This window comes from Cygnus atratus, chromosome Z (assembly GCF_013377495.2).
Source record: "Cygnus atratus isolate AKBS03 ecotype Queensland, Australia chromosome Z, CAtr_DNAZoo_HiC_assembly, whole genome shotgun sequence".
Classification (NCBI taxonomy): domain Eukaryota; kingdom Metazoa; phylum Chordata; class Aves; order Anseriformes; family Anatidae; genus Cygnus; species Cygnus atratus.
In genome coordinates this window covers 57,818,656-57,845,975 of record NC_066396.1, presented here as the reverse complement: position 1 = coordinate 57,845,975, position 27,320 = coordinate 57,818,656, and the positions used below count along the sequence as shown (strand labels likewise).

General features: G+C 37.5%; 1 protein-coding gene and 1 long non-coding RNA gene across 6 annotated transcripts in view; one reads left to right on the top strand and one right to left on the bottom strand.

Moving 5' to 3' along the window:
* LOC126913645 (uncharacterized) overlaps window positions 1-15,039 on the bottom strand; it is a 47,450-nt gene extending 32,411 nt beyond the window's left edge. The window contains exons 1-2 of the long non-coding RNA XR_007709295.1: window positions 14,948-15,039; window positions 2,256-2,410 (exon numbers count right to left, since the gene is read on the bottom strand). This is a non-coding gene — a long non-coding RNA (uncharacterized LOC126913645). The remainder of the gene's footprint in view (window positions 1-2,255; window positions 2,411-14,947) is intronic.
* NUDT12 (nudix hydrolase 12) lies at window positions 14,824-26,924 on the top strand. 5 transcript variants are annotated; one of them, XM_035570070.2, is made up of 7 exons: window positions 14,824-14,921; window positions 15,841-16,054; window positions 18,606-19,198; window positions 20,109-20,276; window positions 22,055-22,168; window positions 24,142-24,341; window positions 25,575-26,924. In XM_035570070.2, the coding sequence occupies exons 2-7, from the start codon at window positions 15,849-15,851 to the stop codon at window positions 25,683-25,685; spliced, it is 1,392 nt and encodes a 463-aa protein (XP_035425963.1). In that variant the 5' UTR covers window positions 14,824-14,921; window positions 15,841-15,848; the 3' UTR covers window positions 25,686-26,924. The 5 variants fall into 5 exon arrangements, with proteins under 5 accessions (XP_035425963.1, XP_035425964.1, XP_035425967.1 ...); XM_035570071.2 differs by having other exon boundaries at window positions 14,857-15,071; XM_035570074.2 differs by lacking the exon at window positions 14,824-14,921 and adding an exon at window positions 15,145-15,270.
* Window positions 26,925-27,320: the final 396 nt, after the last annotated feature.

Below are 27,320 nucleotides of genomic sequence, written 5' to 3'. Positions count from 1 at the left end.
CAGGAGGTTGGGATAACGCTAACTCAGGTTACGGGAAAAGGTAGATGCGTAGGGACAGTTCCAAAAGGGAAAAAGGATTTATGTAATATTACTGAAAATGGGTATCAGTCACATAACTGGTTAATTCCTGCAAAGAACACTAGATGGGTATGTTCGTCTTTAGGGGTAACACCATGTCTATCTTTAAAATTGTTTAATTCTTCACATGATTTTTGTGTACAGGTAGTAATTATACCTAGGATTCTTTACCATTCTGAGGAGTATACGTACATCCAACATGCTATGGCAAAAAAATCACTTAAGGAGGAGAGAGCCTATTACAGCTGTTACTTTAGCCACTCTGATGATTCTGGGGGCTGCAGGAGCCGGAACTGGAATTACCTCTCTGGTAAGACAAAGCCAAGAATTTACTTCTCTACGCATTGCTGTAGATGAGGATTTGGCCCGTATCGAGCAATCTATATCAGCTTTAGAGAAATCTGTGCGATCCTTATCTGAAGTAGTACTACAAAATCGTAGGGGATTAGATCTGCTTTTCCTACAGCAAGGAGGACTGTGTGCAGCCCTACGAGAGGAGTGTTGTGTATATGCTGATCACACTGGAGTAGTGAGGGACACAATGACCAAATTGAGAGAAGGGTTGGAAAAACGAAAAAGGGAAAATGAAGCCCGCCAGAATTGGTATGAATCCTGGTTTAATTACTCACCTTGGCTTACCACACTACTATCAACTTTAACAGGACCTTTGCTGCTGCTTATATTAGCATTAACTTTTGGACCATGCATATTTAATCGAGTAATCGTGATTGTAAAAGGCCGATTAGAGGCAGCTCACCTTATGCTTATACACACCAAATATGAATCTCTTGAACAAGAGGAAGATGACACAGAAACCTTAATGTTGAGCAAACTAGTGCTTCAGAAATTCAATGAACAAAATTTGTTAGAAAAAGAAAAAGGAGGGATTGTGATAAATTAGCGGGTGTTTGTTCATTGTCTCTAAAAGGAATGCAGAGAATTTGCTGAGAAGATAAGGTTTCACAATTTATGGCCTTGCTAAGGGGGAGGATTAAGAAAGTAGATAGTGGGGAAGGGGGTGCTGGGCAAACATCCTTGATGAAATAAAGACTCTGTGGTCGCAAGGCATCCTGTTTGCCGCTTCACTACCCCAAGGCATCCTGTTTGCCGCTTCACTACCCCCTTTCCTGAGCACGAGCACAACGCGTGAACACTGAGAGAGGAGCGACGACCCCCAACAATGGACTGCGCAGCCTCAAGAGATTCAACAGGTCTTGACAAGCCGGAACCTGGGTGCTATAAAACAGCGACGCGAAAAAAAGGGAAGTTGCGTGCCGTGGCAGAGCGGAGACTCCCTGGCCACCCAGCGCTGTTTTGCTTGTGCCTGCTTTCCTAATTAATAAAATATTTTTGATAGACCAGAAAATTGCGTGGTCTCACTTATGACACTATTAAGAAAATTAATTCTATCCCAGCTGAAACCAGGATGCTGGGAAGACAGTTATCAGCTACAACCAGTCTTATGCCCTCTGCATGTAGGATCCTGCCATTCCCTACTGCTGGAATGATTTTTAGGTGAACCAGCAGGAGAAACTTAAGCACATGGAATCTCAGCAGTATCATCTTAAGCTGTGGAGCTCCTTGCGAGATGCTAACTGTTGGTGGAAGTTAAAGCTGCCATAAATAGCTGTAAATTGCACCAAGGGCCAATTAAAGTAAAAATGAATAAACAAGCTTAGCAATTTATCCTGTAATTAAATGAATAAATGTAATTTAGCATAACAAAATGAGGGGAAGCCAAAATATGTTCTTTAAGACAAACTGTTTTAGTAAATGCTCTTTAAAATGTCAACACCTTCTTGAGCTTTGACAAAAAGCATTGCATTAGCAGGGATATGAAAAATCTGTAATAATGGCATTAAAATTACCATGAACTGTTCTGTTTGCATCTCTGAAACTTTATAGCCATATTTATTGTATTTTTTTCCTTTCACTATCTACTCGTATATAAATCACATATAATAATTCACAATTCTACCTCAAAGCAAGCACAAAATAAGCTTGCTATCTTATGCAATAAAATACCTTTTTTTCTTAGGAAAATAAGTTCATAAAATCTACTCCACATTTTCAGTAGGAAAAAACACTTGAAACAATGCTGTGGTCAAATTCCCATTATTATTTTGAAAAAAAAAAAAAGTCACAAGAATTTGCTTATTCTGTGGTATTTAACTTACTTTTTGCTGAATAGCTGACACTATCCAAAACCGTGGCTGATAACACACATCAAAAATAGAGATCTTGCTAGCACTGCCACCTGCTGCTGATCTTCATTTTGTTTCCTGCTCAATAGTTTTAAAATACCGATTTTGTACAGCTAATTTCACCTAGTCTGTAAGAAAGACACATAATCAACATTGGGTTTTTTTTAAACATTTTAAACACCACTCATTGTTACAGTTTCTGTTGGCAGCAGACACATAATTATCTTCTCATGCTTTTATAAGCAGTCAGAATAATCACAATGAAGATTCTGTCTACTTTGGAGGATTTCCTTAGAATCTTATACGTGTTTCCAAATAGATTTTTACATAGTAAAAATTAAAGAGTAAATTAAATAAATTAAAATGTATTATAAATTTAAGTAACTATTTTTTAAACCTATAAACACCACAAACTCAGCGAGGTTAATGAAATAGGTTCTACTATTCTATAGAAAGTAGAACTACTATATGTGCTGTGGGATTTTATTATTTCTTAACTTACGCCTTTCATCTGAGAGGGCCATTATCCAATGAACCAAAGACTGTTACAAGTTTCACTTTCAACAGCCTTTGGAACTATCCCAGTCTTCTGTATTGACAAAAATGGAAGCAAGTCAACAGATAATTTTATTTCTGAAATTCAAACTTGTTGCACATACTTTCCTTAGTTTAGTATACATATTTTCTGTACCTCATAACTTGACATCACATCTATGAATTCTTCACAAAGCAAATCAAATGTTAAAAGACAATTCTTGCATTTTCCCCTAAAATTCCAAAGAACACATTATCCTAAATACATCTTAAAATGCATACTTTCATATAGTTAAAACTGATCCATTAGATGCATTTTAAAGAGATATTTCCCCATGTAGATTTTAGGGGCCTTTCAAGTAATTTTTATTATACATGATCTGTATTTTTTGAAGGTTTTGTAATAAAACTGAACAGCAGCACCTTCAAGTCAGTTTACTGTGCTGATTCTAGAGCTTCTCACTGATACGCCCAGAGGCAAATTTACAGAGCAGGATCTTTAATTCTTTCATCAGCTATGTCAACCAAGGGAGAGAAGCTACTCCCTTATGCAACTCCACATCACCTCTGCAAATGCCCACAGGAAATATTCTTGCAATGGGGTTATAGTCAAACCAGTTAAGCCACTTGAATCCAATGACAGTAGTTATTCTCTTCCCACAGCTTAAAGTATCCTAAGAACAGTACTCATGGAGCAATTTCAGGAGCTTATGTAGAGTAGTAGCATTTGAACAGTAGTGTAGAGGAACACTTCAGACAATTATGCCATAGCATGTAATCAAACAAACTAATGATCAGGAAAAAAAAAAAAAAAAAAAAAAAAAAAAAAACAAATAGAGAGCCTTCTTTTCAAAGTAAGTACAGAAAGGACCAAGAAATCATTTTTCAGGGAAGACACATCAAAACATATTAAAAACAGTTAATAAGACAATTTTACTGTTCATGAGGAGCAAACATTGAGTTTCCTCAATAACATTCAATACTTTCATGACTTCTGAAAGAACATCACAAGATTGTTTTCCACGTATTATTATTCTGCAACCATATGCTTTTCACAGTTTTAAAATCACTTCTACAAACAATGCAATGTTTTAATCCTTCATTTGTATAAGTAAGTTTCACCTAACTGTTTGCTCACATATTTCGAAGTTAGCTTGCATTGCATATACTTTTGCAAGTACAACAAAGGAGTTTATACTTACGGTATTGTATTTACACATTTTAGTCTATGGCATATGTAAAAACAAACACGTAAGATGGTCCTAAAGTTATTACTAAATTTCAAGTGATAGTAACTGAGCTATGCCATATATCACCACTTAGGATATTTAGTTGAGAGGGGAAATCTTCATTTTCCAGTGCCTGTTTCTTAAGACTGCATTTCAGGAATACATAGAATCACCAAATGGTTTGAATTGGAACATCATCCAACCCCTTAAAGACCATCCAGTTCCAAGTCACTGCCATGGGCAGAGACACCTCCCACCAGACCAGGCTGCTCAAAGCCCCATACAACCCGGCCTTGATCACTTCCAGGGATAGGACATCCATACATACATCCATCACTAAAATTGTTGAAATGAAAAAAGATGGACTCTAGGACAAAAGAGACTGACATGAGGAATCAAACTGAAGATGTTTTTCTAGTCCTTTATTTTTTATATTGACACTTCTTTCTTATAGCCATTATGGTGACAGTAAAGAATTCTTTAGGTATACTATTTTCCCTACACAGACCAAGACTTGTAGAAAGACAGCAGATGAACTGGACTGACAGAACAAGAACATCTGTACTGTTAAGACAGTACTGAAGTATAAATGATGTTTGCCAAGAAAAGCAGTTGATACGGTGGTGACAAGGTTCAATCATTTCTTATGCAAAAGAGACAGGAAATACAACAGAGTTGTACTATACATGGCATGAAAAGCATAAATAAGAAATGACTGTTCACTTTTTTCCAGTACAGTAAGAATCCAAAGAGAGTACTAAGCATCAGGTCCAAAACAAAAACAAACAAACAAACAAAAATCAAATAAACAAAAAAAAGCAATGATTTTTTTCCACACAACATGCAGGTAAGCTGCAGAGCTCCTTCCTAGAGAATAATGTGGATGCTAGAAGTTAATAGAAAAAATAAATAAATATTAAGCATCCCTCTTTCAAAAATTCCTCAACTGTTATTAAATACCAGTTCCACAGCAAAAGTGTTTTGCAAATGATTGGAAGCTGGTCTGGGTTCTTGCATTCTTTGACATCATGAGATGTTAACCACTTTTAACCACTGCTAAAGAAGTGGCAGACAGCTTGGACTTGACAAAACTGAGCAAGTACCAGTCCAAAACAGAACAGCCAAAATATCCGAGAAGAGTAATAAGAACAGGAAGCTGCAATGAGCTCAGCTGACAAGGAGTACAGTCAAGTTTCTTCAGTGTATTTATCTGGGTGGGCGCGAAATACAGAAAGAAGTTGGAGTAAAATGAGGAATACAGAGAAAGTGGAAAGTAGTATAATGAACATGAAATGAGCAGAAGAAATCAAGACTGCAAACAGTCCAGAAGTAGATCCAAAGATGGCCAAATGGGTTGAGCTGGCAGATACAAAATGAAGTTCTATGATGGTTGCATCAGACAGCTCCCCCAAAACTGAGTTAAACCATCTCCCTTTTCACAGGGACTGCCCAGTGAAAAGCTTTTTCTGTTTCTTCAGGTGTCAGTCCACATGATGATCATCTCCACCTGTGTTGTTAGTTGTGTCAGCAAAATCTTTATGGTGGACCTTAACATTCCAAGTCCACAGCTAAAAGTATGAACAGCAATTTCTTTTCCATTGCTCTAAGGAAAGAGTAAGCTGAACTTCATGAGTTTCACATCTAGATACAACCCCACCCCCCACCCCCCCGCATACCTCCCCCCCTGCCCCCCCCCCCAAAAAAAAAATCATAAGATTATGAAGATTGCAAAGTCAAACTCTAAGATTAGATAACGCCATTTTAAATCACCATATAAATGATAATAGGACTCCCACTACATGGTCACGTACTGTTATCTTTGTTATAGGGCATGCATATTGTCTGTGTTCTGGGAATTAAATGAGTGGCTTTTCAAAAAAGAAAATAATTTTTATGTTTCCTGTCTCATATGTTTTGGAAATAGAAGGTGTATATGATCAAGGCAGAAAATTAAAGCAGTAAAAGAGCAGTTTCATGAAGGCTGCATTAGGGAGCTCAGTATTTATCCTTGTATTGTCTCCGCCAATTCCTGGAAAATATATTTTTTTCCAAGCAGTTTTCTAGTTTCAAACTCCCCATTACCTTAAGGGCAGTCATCCTGTGAATTTGAAACAAGCTGCATGACAGTAAATATAAAATAAGTAAATAAATAAAATAAAATCATGTTGCAAGTATTAGTGAATACAGCTTAAATAAAGATGCTTTTATACTAACCCTGTGACTCAGCTACCAGTCTACAGAATGCGGAGAGTTCTTTCAGCTCAAAATCACTACTGCTGGGGAAGCATTTTTAAGCTAGACTCTTGCTAATTATTAAAGCCACACATTAAACAAGCCTCATTAAAAATGAAGAAAAACAAACAAACAAAAGAAACACCAGCTTACTTCCACCTGAGAAACTTCAGAAACTAAATTACCCTTTCTGGTGCTCAGGGAGCCCTACTTTCCCATTCATACACAAATAGTAAATACCATTGTCTTACAAACAGAGCCAAATTAGAGTAGTGGGAAAATTGAAAACACAGGAATAATCTGGAGAAAACTAAATAATCTCCAGCTACCAGCCACAAAGCATATAATAATTTTACACATACCCATCTCAGCCCTCGAGATATTACTTTTCCCTGTAGTCTTACCACAGGCTGTGAGGTTCTGAGGAGTCCAGCATATTAATACTCTGTAAATGTTCTTTTTGCCTCTTTGGGTTAAATTTTGGGTTAAATTTGAATGGTTATGTTTTTATCACCATCAGCTTTCTCAGGTTAAGCAAGCAAAGGAAGATGAAGGAGAGAAAAATGGGGCAGCTAGGACCTTTCCTAATGGTAATCCACTATCAAAAGCCACTTGCTGGAAGGCTACCCCCTTCAAGTGACAGTCTTGAAGATCCTGATCCTGCCGTTCAGTCCTCGACATCACGCACACTATCCCTGCAAATTTAACTTGCGCACTTTCAGTAAGTTTCTGCACTCACTCCCCACCTCATTGCATTAACTGTTTGGAGGAAAATTGCTTCACTAACCATTGTATCATGAACCATCCACTTTTGAGGATCACGTTCTGAGCAGATAGGTACTGCTGTATGCCTTTTTACCTGTCAGGCACAGCATATAATTCAGTTACACCAACACTAAAAGAAAGCTCCTGATAACACAGCTTAATGGACTGAAAGAATACATACAGTTCCATGCACTGTGCACAGCTTTGCTACAGGTTTTTCCTATAAGAATGTGAAAACTCCTACCAAACTAACTCCAACTCTTCAGTGCCAAGAGACGCATATCTGTACCAATGGACTCTGGAGCAGGCCCTGCAGGTTGTGTCCCAGTGGTGCTCAGGGAGAACTGTCTGTAAACATATCAGGGAGACGCCTGGAAGTAAACCCAGTGAGACTGTGCCAAAGCCATGCTTAGAAACACTGAAGGGGACTGTTCTGGAATGTTATGGTGCCTGTTCATGAAACCCTATCAGGTAATACTGATTTCTGCTTGCCTCATAAAAGCCTTGAATCCCTTAGACGTGCTATGAATGCATCAAAATTTTATCTGAAGCCAAAAAAGCACTAAAGGATTAATCTATTATACTTTGTACATAAATTGAAGTGTTTGGCAACACTTCCTTCTCACACATCCAGTGTCTCACTTTCACTGCCAATGAACAACTTAAAACCAGGGCTGCCTTTTAGCCTTCACCTAGCACAGTAACCCTTGGAAAAAAAAAAAACCTTTGTAAAGCATGTTGAAGTTAAGAGCTAAGAATGAAGTACAGGCCCAAATGATGAATTCACAGACCTTCTATGGTATTGCTACTGTTCTACCTTGAGTCTGAAAAACATTAAAACAGATTGTTCTCCTGTGCAACCTAGTCCCAGCTCTGACTCTCTGTGCTAAACTATGATGAATCCAGATTCTCTTTCTAAATAGTCTAGGACATGAAAATACTTTTACTCGATTTTTGATGCATCTATTAGCCTAAGTAACTAAGCTAGCCATTGCCCCTAGCCCAGAAAGAACTGATAGCTACTGGATTATTTTACAGATTTCTTCTCAGCACAGCCTAGTAATTCATATAAAAGAATTAAAAGACAATGCATACCCGAGATAACAAAACGGACTTGAAAAACTGATATCTCATTTCTACACTGATTTCTTTATTCTAAAGTCAGTTCAGGGGTGGAAGTAGAGGGGGTAGGGGGGACAGAACTGTTTTTTCTCTCTAGAATTGTGCTATTGGCTCATTTCTTTACAGATGTTAGCTGCCGAGGCAGAGCTGGTATGTGAATAAAGGTTGCTACATGGTCAGCCAGCCCAAAACCCCTTAGAATTAAAAAGGCAGATCAATCTATTAATGTTGCATTGTGCAAGTAAATATCAGTTCTCTTCATTCTTGTGTGATGTTGGTTTCCACATAGACTGTAGCTTCTACAGATACCGTATCTTCAGATGTTATCTGGTACAGGGAGGTAATAAGTCTGTCAGGTGTCCAAGATCTCACTAAACACAGGGCGTTTAGGAACACACTCCCAGTCATCCGAACTGTCTCTCCTCTGATGCATAGTCCTGAATACATTTTATTATTAGGCACCTAAATTCTCTGGGTTAGCATCCTGGCATCAAAACATCTGCATCTCATGGGAAGATCCAATTACCCTGACACATTGCAGGAAAACACTTATTCCTTGTACTTGAGTTATGACAGTATTAATGAATCACAGGAAACCTATACCAATTTTAGTAGTCCATATTGCCATTTATTTCTGCAGTCTTCTAGCTAATAATGTGGGGAAGACACACAGACTTTAAGAGTCTGAAACATTAACTTCCCAGAGGTATTGCTTCAAAGAATGTTCAGTTAGGGAGGGTTGCAAATCATATCCTCTCACTGATGTTATTTTCCTTACATATCCCCCATCCACTTCAGGCAGAGGAAGTTCAAAGTATTCTCTTTAAGCTTCTTCATTTTAAAATTTATTTTTATTTTTTTTTACCTTCAGGAATGGGGAATCCCTGAACAGTTGCATGCTGTGGTAGAACCTAAACTTACAGTAGTTTCTGGCTTAGAGAGGTCACTTCTGCATTTTTTCCGTAGTAACGTTAAGAGCTTGTTTTCATAAAAACTGTATACTGCTAAGCTTTTGCAGGTAAGGTTATGAAACAACTGAGGATCAACACTTCTGTTCAGACTGCTTCTCTCCCATTTGTACTATCATTTTGCCATCTTTTAGGCTAACAGGAGCAGTGCTGTCTCACTTCTTGCAGACACTTCAACTCCATTTTGCCCACACATTTTAGTACTCCCAGTGGCACTGTTACATTCTTTACAGAGCATGCAATTTTTTTCTAGAGGCTGCAACACAAAATGAATAGGGCATCAGAGCATTCAGACATGACTCTCTATTTGTTGTCTGCAGCAATCAGCATGCATTTTGAAGACACTATCATTAGTCACTATCAATACAGAGCCACTAGAGTCTCTTTCGAGATTGAAGTAAATTAGTGGTGCAGCACCCATTTCCATTCTTACACTGACAACCTCACTCAAACTCCAGAAGCCTTATAAATACACTTCACAACAATGTTCTCCACTACTAAAGAGCTAACATACTCAGTCAAGTCAAAGGCTATACTAGACTGTATTTATATAACATACATATATGTTCACATATGCATATATTTTTCCAAAGTTCAAGGATTCAAGAATCACACCAAAGTCCAGCACCACTTTGACCTTCTAAATAAGCACTACTTAGATGCTAAATACTGATTAGAGAAGTTGAGATAAAGGAGGAATAAAATGCAAACAGACCATTATGTATAGGAGAGGAAACAGATGTATGGACAATATATTTCAAATAGGACATTGGAGGACAATATATCTCAAACTGGACATTGGAACACAAGATAAAGAAATAATTAGCAAAAACCAGTCCTTGCGGTTAGGAAGAAAGCCAACTCAGCAGAATCCTGACCAAGGGTGAAAAGTACACTGTGAGGAAGACTTATGGCCTTCCTCTCTGAGACCACCACCCACAGCCCGACGACCACTGCCCAGAATTGATGAGAGGATCTGCGCAGATGCAGGACACAAAAAACTAATTAGCATGAGAAGCGAGAGTAGGCGGGGTTAGATAATGAATATGTATAGGCGTTAATAAAATATTCATCACTCTGCTGTATAAATTTGGGATGGCTTTTCACTTCAGGTATGCACGATAGGCGGAGAGATCCCCCGTGCATCCAGCGCTGCAATAAAGAATATACCACTTAAAGAAATTGGACTATCGATCTTTGAATCAATACATCAAAGGTATCAAGTTTTTAAAGTGACAGTTAACATTGCATATTTTTCCAAAGAATCATTAAATTCCTCTTAGAAAATTCATCTCAGTGATTAAATAAAGTTCCACATAACCACGAGAAATCATAACATTTTATCCAGCATTATAACTGAACTTGTTAGCGGAACTAAAACCTTTAAAAATTCATACGTTAGTATGCAAGTAACAATTTAAATTCCCATTCCTGTTTTTTCTTATAATCTCTGATACCAAAAACAAAGGGGCATTACATTACTTTTATAATAGTACCTCTGAAGATGCCTCAAGTTCCACTTAAGGTACTTATGATCGTGCAAGCTGGGGACTACTGACATGATGTCAAACACGCTGAGAACCAACAAGGAAAAAATATTTCCCACCAACAAGGAAAAAATATTTATTTATTACCATATATTCCCAAGCTTCTGCAATACTCCTCATGATTTAAAAACACCATCACCCTTGAGTTGGTATGTACAAGCAGCACTGGAACAGCATAGCACAACCTCTTATAAAAGTATTTACAAAGTATACAAGTTTGGAAAAGGCACATGGTGAAGGTTAGAGGCAGAAGGGAGACAATAAAAAAAAATGAAATCTCAATGACCAGGCCAGAAGTGTCCGGAAGGATCTACTCTTTTGGAGGGTCTCCAGCTAGAGTCTGGCCATATAGAACATGTTTACTGCTGCTCTGGGGAGGAACCGCACTGTGGATTTCCAGGTGAGTAAAGTACATGGAAATTACAACCAAATCAAATTTAAAAGGATTATGTAATGTGCATTTTACAATGAAACACTATTTTCTAGGAAATGCAGTAACATAGTAACAAGAATCAATAGGCAGAGAGCTGGGTAGGGCACAGGTTGGCTCTGAAGTTATTTCACACTAGGATTTATAGCACAAGGGCATTAAAATCTCAGACCATTTCCATATAATTTCAATCATGAGTTTAGAAAACAGGACCTTTCTACCTACAGCTATAACAAAGATTAAAAACAATATGTGTTTCCAGCTAAAGTTTTGTTTGCAAAACAAAAACCTTATGAATATGCACATTAAGCCCTCTGTCTGAGATTCACATTTTTAAAATGAACTAATGAGCAATCATTTTATTTAGTATTTGAAAACACAGTGAACAATTTAAATAAAACAGTGAAACAGATCTTTATGAGCTCATTATTTCTGTTTAATACATGAGCTGAGGAATCTACAAATGTAATACTTATGGAAAAACTGGATTTAATTTAAGCTGTGTGTGTCAGTTGTAGTAACTGCAGCCAGTTTTGCAAGGTTTTACTGCAACAGTATCAGTGTTGCATTTGACACCTCAACTACTTTTTGTTGTTGTTGTTCTATAAACACGGGGAAGAAGGAAGAAAGCTATGCAACGTTTAGTATAAAAATCACTCTGAACTCATTACATAAGCGTTTTCTAAAGAATATGAACTTTGCGCTATTTGAAGTTTTCCCTTCCAAAATGGCATACTGAAGAAGCTTATAAATAAATAAATAAAATACACACTGTTGATCATGCACTACACTTCTGGAACAGGAATAAGATTCTGGGAAAAACAGAAACAAGAATTCATGTCCAATACTTTTTAGTCTTAAGATTTTAATAAAAACATGCTTCCCATTTTGCAAATTGAGAAATCTTTCAGTGATGCTAAAACGGATATAAGCCTTTTATGTCTGGAAATGATGAGGGAAGATACTTTGAGGGAAGTTCCCAGAACAATTCCTTCAAAGTGATTCTTCCTTTAGGGAGGCACAGCTAGTTTTGTAGGATCTAACAGGTATATGACTGCTATGGTCAGAACTTTTTGAAGGAAAAGTAGAGAAGGAAGAAGTGGGGGCAGAAGCACTCTGATAGCACTAATACCCTAACAGCACTAAAAAAAATTGCCATACAGATACAGCACAAAGTCTGCAAATATTTTGTTCAGGATTTTAGAGGAAATAATCTTACACAAATCTAGCTATTATTGAAGTTAGTTTCATGCTAAAAAATATAACTTGACACCCATGTACACACACACACAAAATCTAAGGCAGGAAAAAAGATGTTCTGGCAATGCAGAACAGTACGACTGCTCTGTAACCATTAAAAAGTGTGGCATAATGACCACACAGACACCAGGGTTCTTTTAGGATCAGTAACTGCTACTACTTTATTGATGACATAACTTCCACCTCTTTATTGAGGACAAGCTCCCTTCTTATACCATTCGCGCCACAGCAGTACTTTCCCACTAACTGTTCATTGGTCAACAACTTCGCCCGGCAACCGCAAACACCCAGCAACCCCCATGCCCCAACGGCCGGAGAACAAGCAACCCGAGACGGCAAGGCGTCTCCTGAATCACCCTTCTTTGTTCCCTCTAAACTCTTTACATTCCTGATGGCCTCATCGTTAAGAGTCTGATGTTTTCACCAACCACGGAGCTTGTTGACCCCACAGCCACACTCCCACAAAAAAGCATAAACATATTAAAAGAAAAAAAACTCCCAATAAAATAATTGAATACTTAAGTATTCAGTCTAGTTAGATGCTCATCTCAATCTCACGCTTCATATTGTACACACAATAGGTACTGCCAGAAGCACCACTAAAGATAATGGAAGCCTCCTCAAACACTACCTGATCCTTCTGTCTATGGCATGTTTCACCAATTAGCAGGACACGGTAACTTGATCAATGCTACTGTAAGATTTGTGTGTGTGCACATCTATAGATTATATATAACCAGCTTAGATACATCTCATTATCTTGAATATGAACATTAAGGAGACTGCCTATACTTCGTCTCATAGAAGCTTCAAGCGATATGCTTCTTTCTGAATTCCCAAATACCCATCTCTCAGCTTAGTCTCCCTCCTCATCTTCTGTCTGTGTAGTAAGATGCTTTCTTATTCTTGATATTTTTCCTTGTTGTGAGAAACACTCCGTAGCCAATAACTTAGGCTCAGGCGAGGATCTCAGTGAAGTAGTAATTTATTCGCGATTGCAATGGCGGGCGCCCCACAAGCAGGAGAGCGCACCTACTAGTTCCAAAACACAGTTTATATATTTTTTGATGACAGGACCCTCCCCTGTTTCCCCACTGGAGTGGGTAATCCAGGTTCACAATCTATCTGATGCTTCACAGACAATGCCTGGCCTTCAGTTGCCGGCCTGTTTTTGAGGTGGTAGTGTTTTCTCCCCTTATCTGGCTTGACTTAACATAGTGATTCTCACCAGATTGCTCTAAGGAGTCTGGTTGTCTGCATTTACGAGGTCACCTGCTGAGCTTTCTTATCACTGTAAGCATATCTCAATACCACATTCCTTCCTTCTAAACAATGTAACACTGCAAAAACAACATTTCTATTCCCACATTTTCCAAACAAGGAAAGCAAGTTTCTAAGGTTTTATCAGGGTAACATGAGTTATTCCAGCAAACGAAGTTCTGTAGCATGCTACCAGACAAGATTCAGTTGCCTGAACACAAAGAATGCTTCAGCCCACCTGTGAGATCAGTGACTTTATTACACAGATCAGGATGTAAAGCTGCGTGGTGATAATTTCATATATGGCAGATTTAAGACACTACTAAGAAGATAAGTAATTTGTGCCTTTGAATGTCTATTACAATGAGAAAACTATTTCCTACTTCAGTCATTAATAATCACGGAAAGAAAGAATGCCGCTGGAAATCACCTATTGAAGGGCTGGTGGCAGTGCTTCACCAGGTGGAAACAATTATTTATGGATAGATGACCCTCATTGTATCAGGTAGGGCTAGATAGCTTCCAGCTGATTAAACAAAATTAAAATCACATCCCTTAACTTTCCATTTGTTCCTGTCTGGAAGAATACTCCTATCAATTCCTCATGCGCACGCTCACTGCTTCACTCCTGCATTGCTCCTACGGGGGATAGAAAGGGAGTGCATCTCACAGGGCTAGTTCTCCGCCGAGGATAGCTAACCACAGGCCATGCTCTTGGTGCTTATTCAGTGTGCTCTGATGCCGCTTTTGGTAGCTCCTAGGAGGTAATGATAGCTTAACTACACGTATTCTCTAGGACTGGTGCAGCCACGATTTCCCCAAGCTTTCCACAGCGTCAATAAAAGTGCGTATGTTAACCCGCCTTCTGGTGTTTTTAGGCTTTCTGGCCTCCCTTTTAACTACCTCCCCCAGCTGTGTATCATTTACTCCACTTGTCTCACAAACACTCGCGCGTTCTATTGATAACCTGCTTTTGCTTTCTGTTTGCGTGGTGGGAAACAAACAAATAAACAAAGCCTGGCTGGTCTCCGTAACTAAAACGAGGTATCGCCCGCAAGTCGAGCCGTCCCTCCGTTCTTCACCCTGCCGGCAGCATAAACCCTGTCCCGAAACCTTTCCCCCTCTCCCCCATTCCCACAGCCGCCCTGAGGGCCGAGTCCCGTGCCCAGGCTCCAGCCTCTCCCGCGCTGGGCAGGCCTGGGCCCGCGGGGCGGGGCGGCGGCGGGACGCGCCCCCACGGCGGCGGAAGGGCGCCCGGAGCCCAGCTACCCGCGGCGGTCGGGCCGCTCACGGTAACGGGGCTCCCCCGAGCACCTACCCGTCCCCTGCCGCCCCCCTCGCCTGGTCAGCGCAGCGCCGCGGTGTCCCCCCGAAGGCTGCCCGGGCTGGGATCCGGCGGGGCCCGGCCAACGCCAGGCACAGGCGGCGGCTCGGGGCGCGAAGTGGGTTTGTTAAGGCGCAGGTCATCGGCGTTGTTCGTGGCGAAAAGCCGAGTTTGGCCCTTTTTGGTAGTCAGTGATGCGTCAGCGGCTGTGTTTGTAATGCTGTTCAGAGATGCCGCGGGGGTTGTGAAACGTCGGGCCTCTGGAGGAGGGTGGACAACGGAGTTTGGTGGCGCTGAACGCCCCTGAAATGCCAGAGGTGCTTGTTTGCCGCAGAGACTGCCCTCTGAAGGGATCGAAACCTCAGGGGTCAAGGCACAAGTTACTAAATTAATTTGTCACCGCTCCCGAGCAGAGATCCACTCAGCAAAAAACGCCTCAGAGTGAGGTGAACAGGCCTTTTCCCTGGAAGGGGACTGCCGTCTTACATTTATTTTGCATTCTTTTTAGAACTTCCGACCGAGATTCATTTATTGGAGTGGACTTTTGCACTGTTCAAAGGTCTTATTTGTGTCCTTATTTGATCAGAAACCAGAACATGTTTTCCGTATTCAAATAGGCTTCAATTTCATGCACAATATTCTTGTCCTGAAGCCTCTTTCAAACGAGTCTTGATTTTTAGGGTAAAAATTTGTCATGGCTGGTGATGTGTGGGACTAAGATTTGTTGAGGATTAACAATTTCATGCTAATTATAAGAATTTTACTGTTATATCACCAATTTGGTGACAGTGTTGGGTTACCTGTATAGCATTAAACTTATGTCGTTTACTTGAATTGTTTTTACTAATGGCTGATATGTTTTCATGCATTTTTGTTTTCCAACTTAGCTGAGACAATGACAAGCTTTGAAAAGAACCTCCATCAGGAAATGATTTCTCAGCTGCATAATTTTGCTGCTGTTGGAGATGCAGCCAAACTGAAAGCGTTGCTCAGCCGTTCTCCATCACTTATCAATGCAGCTGCAGATAACGGCTGGACGGCCTTGATGTATGGTGCAAGAAATGGACACTTTGACATTGTACGAATTCTTCTGGAAGAAGGGTAAGTTGTTTAGTAGGTCCCACTGAAGAGTTCTGACCTAAATTTCTTTCTGTCCAGTTAAATGTGACGTCAAACAAGTAAATTTACTCAACAGATAGTGGAAGAATATTCAAGCTTAAAATTCAGGATTACATGCTTCGTGTCATTTTATAACTGGATTGTGCTATTTGCTAAAAACTGTTGAAAAGATATAAGGATCCCTAAAATTATTGATCTTCAAAGATACATTGTCAGTCCTCACAGAAACCTGCAGAACAGAACAGAATTTGTACCCCATTCCAAACACTGTTCTGAATATAAATTTGATGTATGTGATTGTTCTACTTAGGCTTTTTTTGTAAGGTTTAATTGTAATCCACTTGCATCTATGTTACAGTGCAGAATGTTTGCAGACATATTGACCATTATGTAGGATATGACAAACGTACCTACACCAAAGTTAGTGATTGCTGAATTTCATGCTGCTTTTCTTTTAGATGTGTCTTCCTTCCTCTTTCAGCTGTCATATTTTTTTTATTCAGTCACTGTGACACCATGCATGTTCTTTACTTGTCAAAGACTTGTTTTAATACATTTGTTGTCCATCTTCAACTCCTGTAGTTCTAGTCTGGCAAGACACTTAGAAAAGCACAAAATGCTGCAAAGTTTTTGAAACTTCAAAGATTTTTCTAAAGCCTGAATAAAGTTAGGATCGATATGTTTCAAATGGAAAACATTTCATAATGAGAGCGAGAGTTCAGCAGAGCTCTATCTTAATCAAGGCTGATCTGTTCCTCTCTGCAACCCTAATTACGGAGCCATGCAAGACTAGTTCATTCTGTGGTTATGAGTAATCTCAAGCACATCATTCCACAGCCTCCGGGATATTTTTACACTTTTTGTTAGCCCTACGCAGATGCTGTACTTTCTGCTGGAGCTCAGCAGGGAGTGTCAGATGAACTGCTGTTTTGCACCATAATTAGTGTATTCTAGCAAGCAGAGGAGCTTCACTGTGCCATGTGATTGAAAACCTCTGTGTATTGAGTAATACTTTGAGATTTTGGAGAAACAGTTTGGTAAACAGGTTAACAACATTTGAAGCTGTGCTTACTATAAAGAAGAGTGAATTTCTGCTTGTAAATGCCTTTTTCATGGCCATTCTCTTAGACAATTGAATGTCGTTACTGATGTGTTACCTCAGTCTCTTTGGTTTCATTTTAGTCAGGTTTTAGTCATAATAATCCTTTAGACAAATACAGTTGCTGGATGCATAAACATGAACGTCAAGTACGACTATGAAGGTAATATTATATAACATTCCAGAGACTGAGCCTGGATAACTAGTCATTTTTTTACTCATCCATGCTTGAGAAAAGCTACAGGAAATGTTTATAGACTGAAAGAAAAATCATAGTGATCTAAAGAGTCTGGGCCACTGCAGAAGACACTAAATAACAGCTTCATCATAGTCTTCATGTACCTGAGCAGACAGTAAGTAGAAGACAAAATCAGAACAAGATTCTGTGTCTGAGTAGTAGGAAATTAAGTAGGAAATAAGGTAAGATTTTAAACTAAAGAGAATTAATCTTTCAAGATAAGTGGGCAACTTTAGTTCCTTTAGCACCAAAAGCTTTTAAATTAAGCTCTGAATGCTTTTCTAAAATGTACTCAAACTCTCTCAGAAACTGTTCAGTTAAATATAAAATCTTAACTAAAAACAGTCTTGCCTGTGGTGCAGTTACCTGTGTATCAGCAATAGTAATATATTGGCATCCTGTGGTTTTAAAAACTGATTAGTATGACCCAGCATCTACTGTGTGCTTTATAGTTTACAGTGCTATTTTTGTTTTACTTAGCCACTTCAGTTAAAATTGACAAACAAAAAAATAGCGTGCTCTTTTTGACTTCCCAATCCACCCTTACCTGAGATCTTTTTCAATAGAGTTGAATATTTGCCGTGACTGTTTTCCTGTTTCATTTTGCTTTGTTATGAGAACAAAGAGATGCCTATAGACCAGCTCATTCCCCATAGTTCAGATTGCTACTTCTGCCACTAAACACAAGCCATATTCTTGGTTCTTATTCTGTGGTAAATCTAGTCTTACAACTGTTTTGATGTTGCTCTTGGTAGCTGCTGGAAAGTAATGCTAATTAAGCTACTGAATTTTGTATTACTGGTTAGTCAGAAGAGAGCTGTGGCTTGGTCTACAAAGTTTCACCTGTAACGGGTCTTGAGAAGTTTTCTTGTGGTTTTTTAGTATGTTTTTGACATGTTGCAGTATTTGGGATTTTAATTAATTGGTCGCTGTTGTAGTACGGCATGAACCTTGTTAAGTAATACCAGGAGTGCAACATAAATGTGGGATTTGCCCTTAGCAAAATAAAATGAAGTAAGATCATTTTTCAACACCATAAATATTTAGCCTGAAGAATGACCTAGTTGCTGAGTTTTGGAAAGTTCCTGCACCTATATATTATCAGATGTATATGCTGTGAATAATAATGATACAGCATTTAAACTCTTCTTGCACAACCTTACACTGATAGCCACTGTTCTTTTCTGTTTCTGTAGGTGTGACAGGTCCATCATTAATAAGTCAAGGCAGACAGCTCTGGACATTGCTAAATTTTGGGGGTACAAGCACATTGCTAATTTGTTGGCTAATGTGAAGGGTGGGCAGAAGCCTAATTTTCTGTCAACTGAAGTGAAAGAGTATGAAAATTATTTTAGCATGACACTTCTGGATAGAAGAAGCGATAAAAGAACAGATTCCAAGTGGCTATGCAAAAAACAAAGCCATCCAGCTACAGTATACATACTCTTCTCAAATCTAAGTCCTTTGGTTACTTTGGGTGTGGGAACGGAGAGATCCCAGCCACCAGAAGTCAAGCTTTGTAGGCTGTATCATAAGGATGTGGAACACTATATGAGCCAAACAGAAGTCACGTTAATCTTTCTTGGAGTTGAACTTCTGCTCAACAAGAATTTTATGGCTGCTCGCAATGAAAAGATTGTGGAAGAAGAAGAAGATGATGGGTTAGTTGCTTGGTTTGCTGTTAGCATAGATCCCACTTCTGCTGAGAAATTCAAAGAGAAGCACGAGGACTGTTACTTCCTTCACCCACCAATGCCAGCACTACTGCAGCTAACTGAAAAGGAAGCTGGTAAGATGCATAAAATGCAACACTAATCAAATGTGTGGTCAGAAGAATATGCTTTAGGATACACTGACGTATGCTGCAAAGACAAACTACAGCAAAGGTATTCACTGAAAATCAGGAATTTTCAGTGGCTTTAGAAAAAAAATTAAGTCTATCAGTGTCTTTGTGAAGAATTCTATACGTAAAAATGTGCAGTTGCAAAGTGCTGACATCTGCAACTGTGACTAGCAAACTGTAAAATTTATTATCATCATGGTTTTACAAATAATAGATAGTATTTTAATATTGATGCATGTGCATTATTCTAAAACGAAAAAAATCCGTCATTAATGACTTTTCATTACAAGAAATTAGGCTAAGTCCTTAGTAGGAGCTCGTTGGATACTTTCCTGAGAAGAAAAAGGTTGAGCAGGTGTTGCAAAGTCAAGATCCCAGTGTGAATTAATGTCATGGACATGTTGTAACAACTGCAGTTGTAATAGTTTTGCCTTTACAGAAGGATAAAGGACAAGCTCCACTTGTACCTCAAGTTTAGATAGGACAATGCATTATTATGTCAAGATACCTGTAGGAAGTACTTTTTCCATCTGGAAAAAAAAAAAAAAAAAAGATGTGATACAAAATTCTGGCATTTCACCCAGGAAAATTAATTTTAGTGAGAAAGAGGTTATATTGGTCTGGATTAATATTCCAAACAAATAAATTGGTCTGTGTCTACATAATACTGTGTAATATTGCATATGCTGTGCTGCAAAGAAAGATTTAAATGACTTGCATCATTCAACTTATGTTGTTAAGCCGTAGTCTACTTTGATTTTTACATTGAACTTTAATACTTGTTTTTTTGTGTAATGTTAAAGTCTTAAATGAATTAGTGTGTGAGCTTAATTATTTTCATTGTATTCTTTAAAAGGTGTAGTAGCCCAGGCTAGATCTGTTCTAGCATGGCACAGCCGTTACCGATTCTGCCCAACATGTGGGAGTGCAACCAAGATTGAAGAAGGGGGTTACAAGAAAACTTGTCTAAAAGAAGGTTGTCCCAGTCTCCAAGGTGTTCACAACACATCATATCCAAGAGTAGGTGAGGATATTGTAAGATAAACTTGGTCAAAAGGGATTATATGCATGTTTCTTTTTAACTATTTATTTAATTATTTATTTAACTCAGTTTCTTTTTAATTATTTCAGCTTCTGTCCCAGCACTTACGTGTTCACCTCTGTCAAGATTATGTGTGTCTCAGCTGTATTTAGGATTAAGAAATTCAGGTTTCTCTCTCTTGTATTGTACTGTGTGACAGAAATTGCAGTGACAATATCAGTCTTTGTCACAATGCAGCTATATCAGTTAGATGTTCCAACAATATAAGCAGTCCAGAAGGTCACATTTTACTTTCTATTTTTTCTGCATGCATTCTCACCTACCAAAAGTCCTATTAGCTTGAAATAATCTGTTTGGCTCTGTAACAAATTTCTGGTATGGTGTTCATTTTTCTGTAGTGCCTCTTCAACTGCATTAGCTGTCTTCACTGGCTTTGACTTTTCATTGTCAACTGCAAACTGCCAGGCCTATATCTACCCAGAATATAAGCTTTGATATATTTTATAACCCCTTTTATTTATGTCTTGCAAAGGAGGTTGTTATAATTGCTGTGGTAGTGATGGGAAGACAACATGGAAAGAAGAATTACCTTTTTTTTTCCTGGATTGTTTGGTGACCACATATGGCGATCACCTTTCCTTCCCCTACTTTGTCTTCTCTTTTGCAGTTGTAGTTCTTTCCAGAACTTCCGTTGCATGTGTATTGTATTTCTGAATTAGTTTCTATTACATGCTCTAGACATACCTTTGTAATAATCAAAAAATTGTGCCATGTCCTTCTCTCTCATGGGCTGTTGTGAAGTTTGCTAAAATACTAGTGGCCATTTCTTTGCAGTTTCTAACACAACAAATTTAGAGAAAGAAAGGGATTATATAGGAAGGACAGCTGAACCAGCATTTTCTACTTATGTGTTTCTTTGAAAAAAGTTTACAGACAGCAGCACTGCAAATTCTGCATTGTGCCAAGTGGCAGATACCTTTGCGCAGGACAACAGTCTTTGAAATCATTGCTTATAGCAATTGCTGAAGTAAGTCTTTTAATATTAAAAAGAGAAAAATATGTAAAGGCAGAGGTAACAAAAACTAAAAATGAAACATTGGTATACGTAATAAAGTAGCAAATTAAAAGTGAAGAAGAGGGTAGGTGAACTGTATACAGAAAGTCATGACAAAAAGAATGATACCAATAGGAGAAAATACTTAGCAAGAAACAATAAGTTACATAAAACAACCAAGAGTGAAAAGTAGATAAAAATGCTTCACCAGATAAGGGGTTGAGAGCAAACAGAAGAAAAAAGTGAAAAGGTTAGTCGGTATTTACATTGTAACTAGAATACCTAGCTCTTCAATGTGTAGTGAAAAGTACAACCTACGAACCTGTGTATGTAGAGGAGGTGATAGTAAATTGTATTTGTTGATGAAATTGTTGTTATCTGCTGGATGTATAGTTTATACTCTTAACAGATTATATGTTTGGGTTGCAGGTAATTTATGCCCTAACCTTGGCATACACTCACAAAGCATGTTGCAAAACAAAATAAACAGTATCTTACCGGGAGGAAAAAACAAAAAGCAAAACAAAACAAAAAAAAACAGCCAAAGTGAAATAAAATAACAACTTGCTCTGGGCATCTACACTGTTTTGATTTCAAGCACTTAGTTATCTCATTTGTATACACATCGGTGTTGAATAGGCTGAATTTTATTGCTGCTTTTAGGTCCCCCAAAAGTTGTAATATATTCCTTTCATGTCCATTACAGATCCTGTTGTGATAATGCAAGTCATCCATCCAGATGGGAACCACTGCCTTTTAGGTAGACAAAAGAGGTTTCCTCCAGGAATGTTTACTTGTCTTGCTGGATTTGTAGAACCTGGTAAGTAATTTCATTTTCCCTTATCTGATGGGTTTTCTCACATATCAGTATTGTGCATTTAAAATAATATAGAGATTTCTTCTGTTTTATGTCAAATAAATGTTCTTCATTTTAGATGTTGTTATAATAAACATGCTAGTTACCATACTCTGCAGAAGTTGATTTTTTTTTAATAGCGAAAAGCAACCTGAATAAATACAATTTTAAAATAGCTTTCTCATCATTCACTCTTAAATCATATACTTAAGTGAAAAAAATATATATATATAAAGGAACTTTCTGTGGTGATATGAATTCAGTATAGGAAATCTGGGAAATAGGATTTAAGTATAGGAAAAATAAGAGTTAAAGCATAAATTAAAGGTAAGTATATGCTTATCTGATTGATTCTATGGAAGATAAGTAGAAATTTTGTAATATGAGAAAGAAAAGTAAAGAGATTTTGCTAACTGTATTTAGCAATAATATTTGAAATTATCTAAAATTATTGGTAGCCACAAAAAGTTGTAAAACACTCTTATATTGTGAATAAGTCTTAATCACCAGCTAGAGTGTAATTTATAACTATACTGTACAACTATATGCTGAACCATATTCAGTAATGGTATGCAAATGAAATGTGGTTACAGCATGAATAAACTGATTGAAGTGTCATTTAAGAAAAGTCAGGATGTTTATTTCTTCACCACTTTCTTTCTTATTCCCCACTTTCTAATACTCGTTTCAAGCATACGTACTAAAATTTAAGAGTAGCTGATCTTACCAGTTCTGATCAGTTGAACTTAATTGCACTAGAACTTCTATCTCTTAGGAGTTCACTTGCTAGTTAAAATAATATTTGGTCTATCATTTAGTAAAGAAGGCTAAGGAAACATCCACAGATCTTGAAATTTATTCAGAAATTAATTCCATAACTGGATGAAAAGACAAAAGACTGAAAAGATTGTTATATTAGTGCTTAGTTTTCTGATAGGACAAGGTGAGATGTATAGAAACATCACGGTATATTGAGATTTGTATAAAAAATCTGGTTCGAACTACTTGAAAGGATTTTTCAATTATCTTCAAATAAACGCATACTGATGCATGGACTATCTAATGAATCTGTAATTACTGGTTATAACACAGGACATGTATACATACATAAGCCTACGACCATCAATATTCCACGTGTACATCCAGAAGTTACAGAATCATAGAATATCTCAAGTTGGAAGAGACCCACAAGGATCATCGAGTCCAACTCCTAGCTCCACACAGGACCACCCCAAAATCAGACCACGTCTGAAAGCATTGTCCAAACACTTCTTGGACTCCCCTGGGGAGCTTGCTCCACTGCCTGACCACCCTCTCTAGCAAAGAACCTTTTCCTAATAAAGTCTTCCATGAATGTAGAAATAAGCTTTTCCACTGCAATTTAAGTTTGGAGAATTATTTAGATTAGGACAATGAATGAATCGGGCAAAGTGAATAATACAGTACAGAAGTCTGCAAGCCTACTTAAGTCTCTGTTTTCTTATTATTGCCATTTTAAATGTCGATTTTCAAGTTAGCTACTTACTGTTACAATCATACAGAAAACCTAAAAATTAACACAATGCTATTTTTAAATGAACAAATCTGTATTTCATAATTCATTTAAGGAACAATGTATTTCCTACCCAATTTTTAAAGTCTTAAGCAGAGTAATGATAGGTTGTATGAATGATAAATTATCAATTCAGGAAATAAACAGTATGATGGAGAAATTATGATACTTTATTTACAAAGTTACATTTTGCTTTGGTGGCTATTTTTACCTTGTTAGACTTCACCATCCCATGTTTAAGGTCTGTGCCCAGATCTGTGAACTGGATGTCTATAGGTAATTGTCTGGTGCAGTTTCAAATCTTTTGAGTCAGTTCAAAGCACAGGATGTAGTCCTTGGTTGGAGTATTTTCATCAGCTGTTGGTTCTTTGCCCTTTTTGATTAGGCGAAACAATAGAAGATGCTGTTCGAAGAGAAGTAGAAGAGGAGGCTGGAGTCAAAGTTGGCCATGTTCAGTATGTCTCTTGTCAGCCATGGCCAATGCCCTCCTCCCTAATGATTGGCTGCTTAGCTGTTGCAGTGTCTACAGAAATTAGAGTTGACAAGAATGAAATAGAGGATGCCCGCTGGTTCACTAGAGAACAGGTAAAGTTCAATTTAATTTCCTTCTTATATTGATTAGTCTGTGACTGTATCACTTCTGGCATAGAATAGATACTTTCTGTTTTCAGCAAGTTGAATAAGCAAGTATACTCTCCATTTTATCATACTACAGTTGCATTATATTGTATTTGTAGGTTACACACAAACAGTGGAAGGCAGATACTGATAAGGAGCCCAGTAATTACTGGGTCACCTGCAAGTCCATCTTATGACATTTTTACCAGTTAGCTGTTCACCTTTTCCTTTTTGGAGATATCCAAGTTATAGTTATTTTAGACCAGTTTCTTTACAAGCCTGTGCTTTGCATTTTGGCAGAAATAGTGTTCATCACCTGACTTTCTCCAAACAAGCATGCTACCAGATTTGTTGGGGGTGGAGGTGAGGTTTAGGTAAAAATTCTGGGAATTCTAATCTGAATCATTTTTCCGTGAACTAGTTTTTCAATGCTCTGGTATTGAATGCAGTTTACTATGCATTAATATGAAATTCAAATGAAAAAGAGAAAAAAATAAACTTTCACAGAAAGAGCTCATGAGTAGAAAACAGAACGATTGCTTATACAATGTAGTCTTCACAGGTTTTGTCACAAGCTACTTATAAGCTAAACTTCCTGTAACACTATACAAATGCCTAGCAGTTACAAGTGTTGTGACTCTGTAAGTCAACTTGAAGGAAAAATTAGTCACCTATAATCTCAGTGTATTTCTGACAGCACTGATTACATTATTTTAAATGAGTATTAGTTCTGAATACAGCTAGACATATGCAGATTGGTCTAGAATTGGGAATAAATGTACTACAAAAGTGTGCTAAACTGAAAGTATATACCCATGTTGCTTGCTACTGGCTCAGAAAATGAACAAAACATTTTCTCCGACACTGCATGATAAAAGAAAACAAAAAGAATTTATGGAATGGTGTAGAGCACCATCTGGTGGTTCTTCCTTGCAGAGACTTCACAAAAAAACTTGAATATCACTTTAATGATCTCCATGGTTGTATGAAAGTATCCTTTGGGGCACGTTTAAGCTCAAAAATGTAAGAATTCAACAACTCTTCCATATATTTTTTCCTGTATTTCTCTGGTAGTAATTCATTAATGGGAACAGTAACGTTAGACTGATCATCATTGTTAATTCCTGTATTAATTCAATGTTAGATTCCATATGGCTTATAATTCTATCTTCTAACAAAAAGAATCTCTTTTTATTTCAGGTTGTGGAAGTTCTCATTAAAGGAAATCAGCGTTCATTCTTTGTACCACCAAGTCAAGCTATTGCACACCAGCTGATAAAACATTGGATTGGAATGAATGCTAATCTTTAATTCAAATAACTGATTTCTTTAAGTTGAATTATTTCTTTTAGTGGATGCTAAAATTAGGAATAAACTAGAAAGAACTGTTTATCTAATGTTTGTGCAACCATGTAAGTTTTTGAGTCTTTGCTTTGGTTCCTGAAGTGAATATGCAAACCTTTACAATTTTTTTCAGACCCCAGTGAAAACTGAGTAATAACACAGTGATTATCCCAAGGAATCACGAAACAGCTAGGCAAAGTTAATACTTTATTTTGCATAGGCTGCTTTGTTTTTGTTTGATCAAATTATTATGCCTGTCACTATCACGTTCTTAATGTTTGATTTGGATTTTCCTGTCCACCACTAGAAGGAGTCACATTACAAAAAGGCCTAACCTTGCCTGTTGCCTGCACTCTGTATTTACGTCGTCCTGTTCTGTTATACTAGTTTCCTTCTCATTTTTCCCTGTCTCCATTTTTTAAAATTCTACGTAACACAAAAAACAACAGTCACTGTTCATTGCTGTAAGTCCCATCAGCAACAGCTAGTTTTAAGCTAATAGCATCATTCAATGGTGAATATGTAGTACTTTTTATCTTTTACATGAATAACACTGTAAGCAAGGTATTTATTCTTCCAGTCTGATTTCACCCAGTTACACAGTTACGTCATCCTGAATTTAAAAGTATAACACAATATTTATGAATAATGTGTTGGAAAACCAAACCAAGATAATAATGTATGTATTGACCCTAGCCAATGAGTTATTTCATTCTCTGATAATTAGTAATGGAGGAGTAATGGAGGAGAAAAGATTATTTAAAAGACATAATATCTGAAAATATATACGAAGTTGTTTTATACAAATTGAGACATTTAGATTATTACTGCTATTAAGAATTTACAGTTGAAAGAAATATATTGACCCCAGCTGTAAGACTGAGAAGGCAATATGTTAATTAAAATAATTACTTATGGATATTTAATGTTATAGTTCAGATTTGTGCCTTAATTTATTGTGTTATTGAAAGAATATATCCTTTTAAAATGGAAGTTTATAAAAGTATACTGTTGTTATTAATTTCATTATGTTATGATTCAGTAGTCTGTGATAATGCAGACATTGCAGTGTTATAAAAATGCAAATGAACAGGAGGAAATACAATGATAGTCATAAAAATTAACTTGTTATGAAATGGTCATTGTTTATTCAGAACAATTTGAATATTTTTTTAATCAATAAACTATACAAGATTTGTTTCAAAATTCTGTGCAGACTCTGGAATCAGTAAAAATGTTGTGTCTCTCTATTCAGTGTTCATACTAAGGCAGCATTTTTTTTTTTATTTTTTTTTAAGGCATCAAGGTTTAAAGCAGGAAGCACTTCTGACAGTCTTGGAACAGCTAAGAAATCATTATATTGCTTTACTCTCTCCCTTGTTTCACCCACAACTACAAATTAAGAAAATAACTTTATCAGTTGAGCTACCTGAAAATGAGAAGGAAGAAATACACTCTTTCCTTTAAAATTTTCTATTACAGAGAAGAAGTACAATAAGCTCTCATGGACTACCACTACTGTCAATATGTGGTCCTGGTAGAAATAATCTTAAGAAAAAAAAAAAACATGGGGCAGAAGAAAGTCTAGTTGCAACTTCTTCA

What these genes read in the sequence shown, in the direction of transcription:
- NUDT12 (XM_035570070.2), top strand. Translation starts at nt 15,849, where the DNA reads ATGACAAGCTTTGAAAAGAACCTCCATCAGGAAATGATTTCTCAGCTG. An exon ending in CGAATTCTTCTGGAAGAAGG is followed by an intron (nt 16,055 to 18,605) that starts GTAAGTTGTTTA and finishes CTGTTTCTGTAG; the next exon opens with GTGTGACAGGTCCATCATTA. An exon ending in TGCTGGATTTGTAGAACCTG is followed by an intron (nt 22,169 to 24,141) that starts GTAAGTAATTTC and finishes CTTTTTGATTAG; the next exon opens with GCGAAACAATAGAAGATGCT.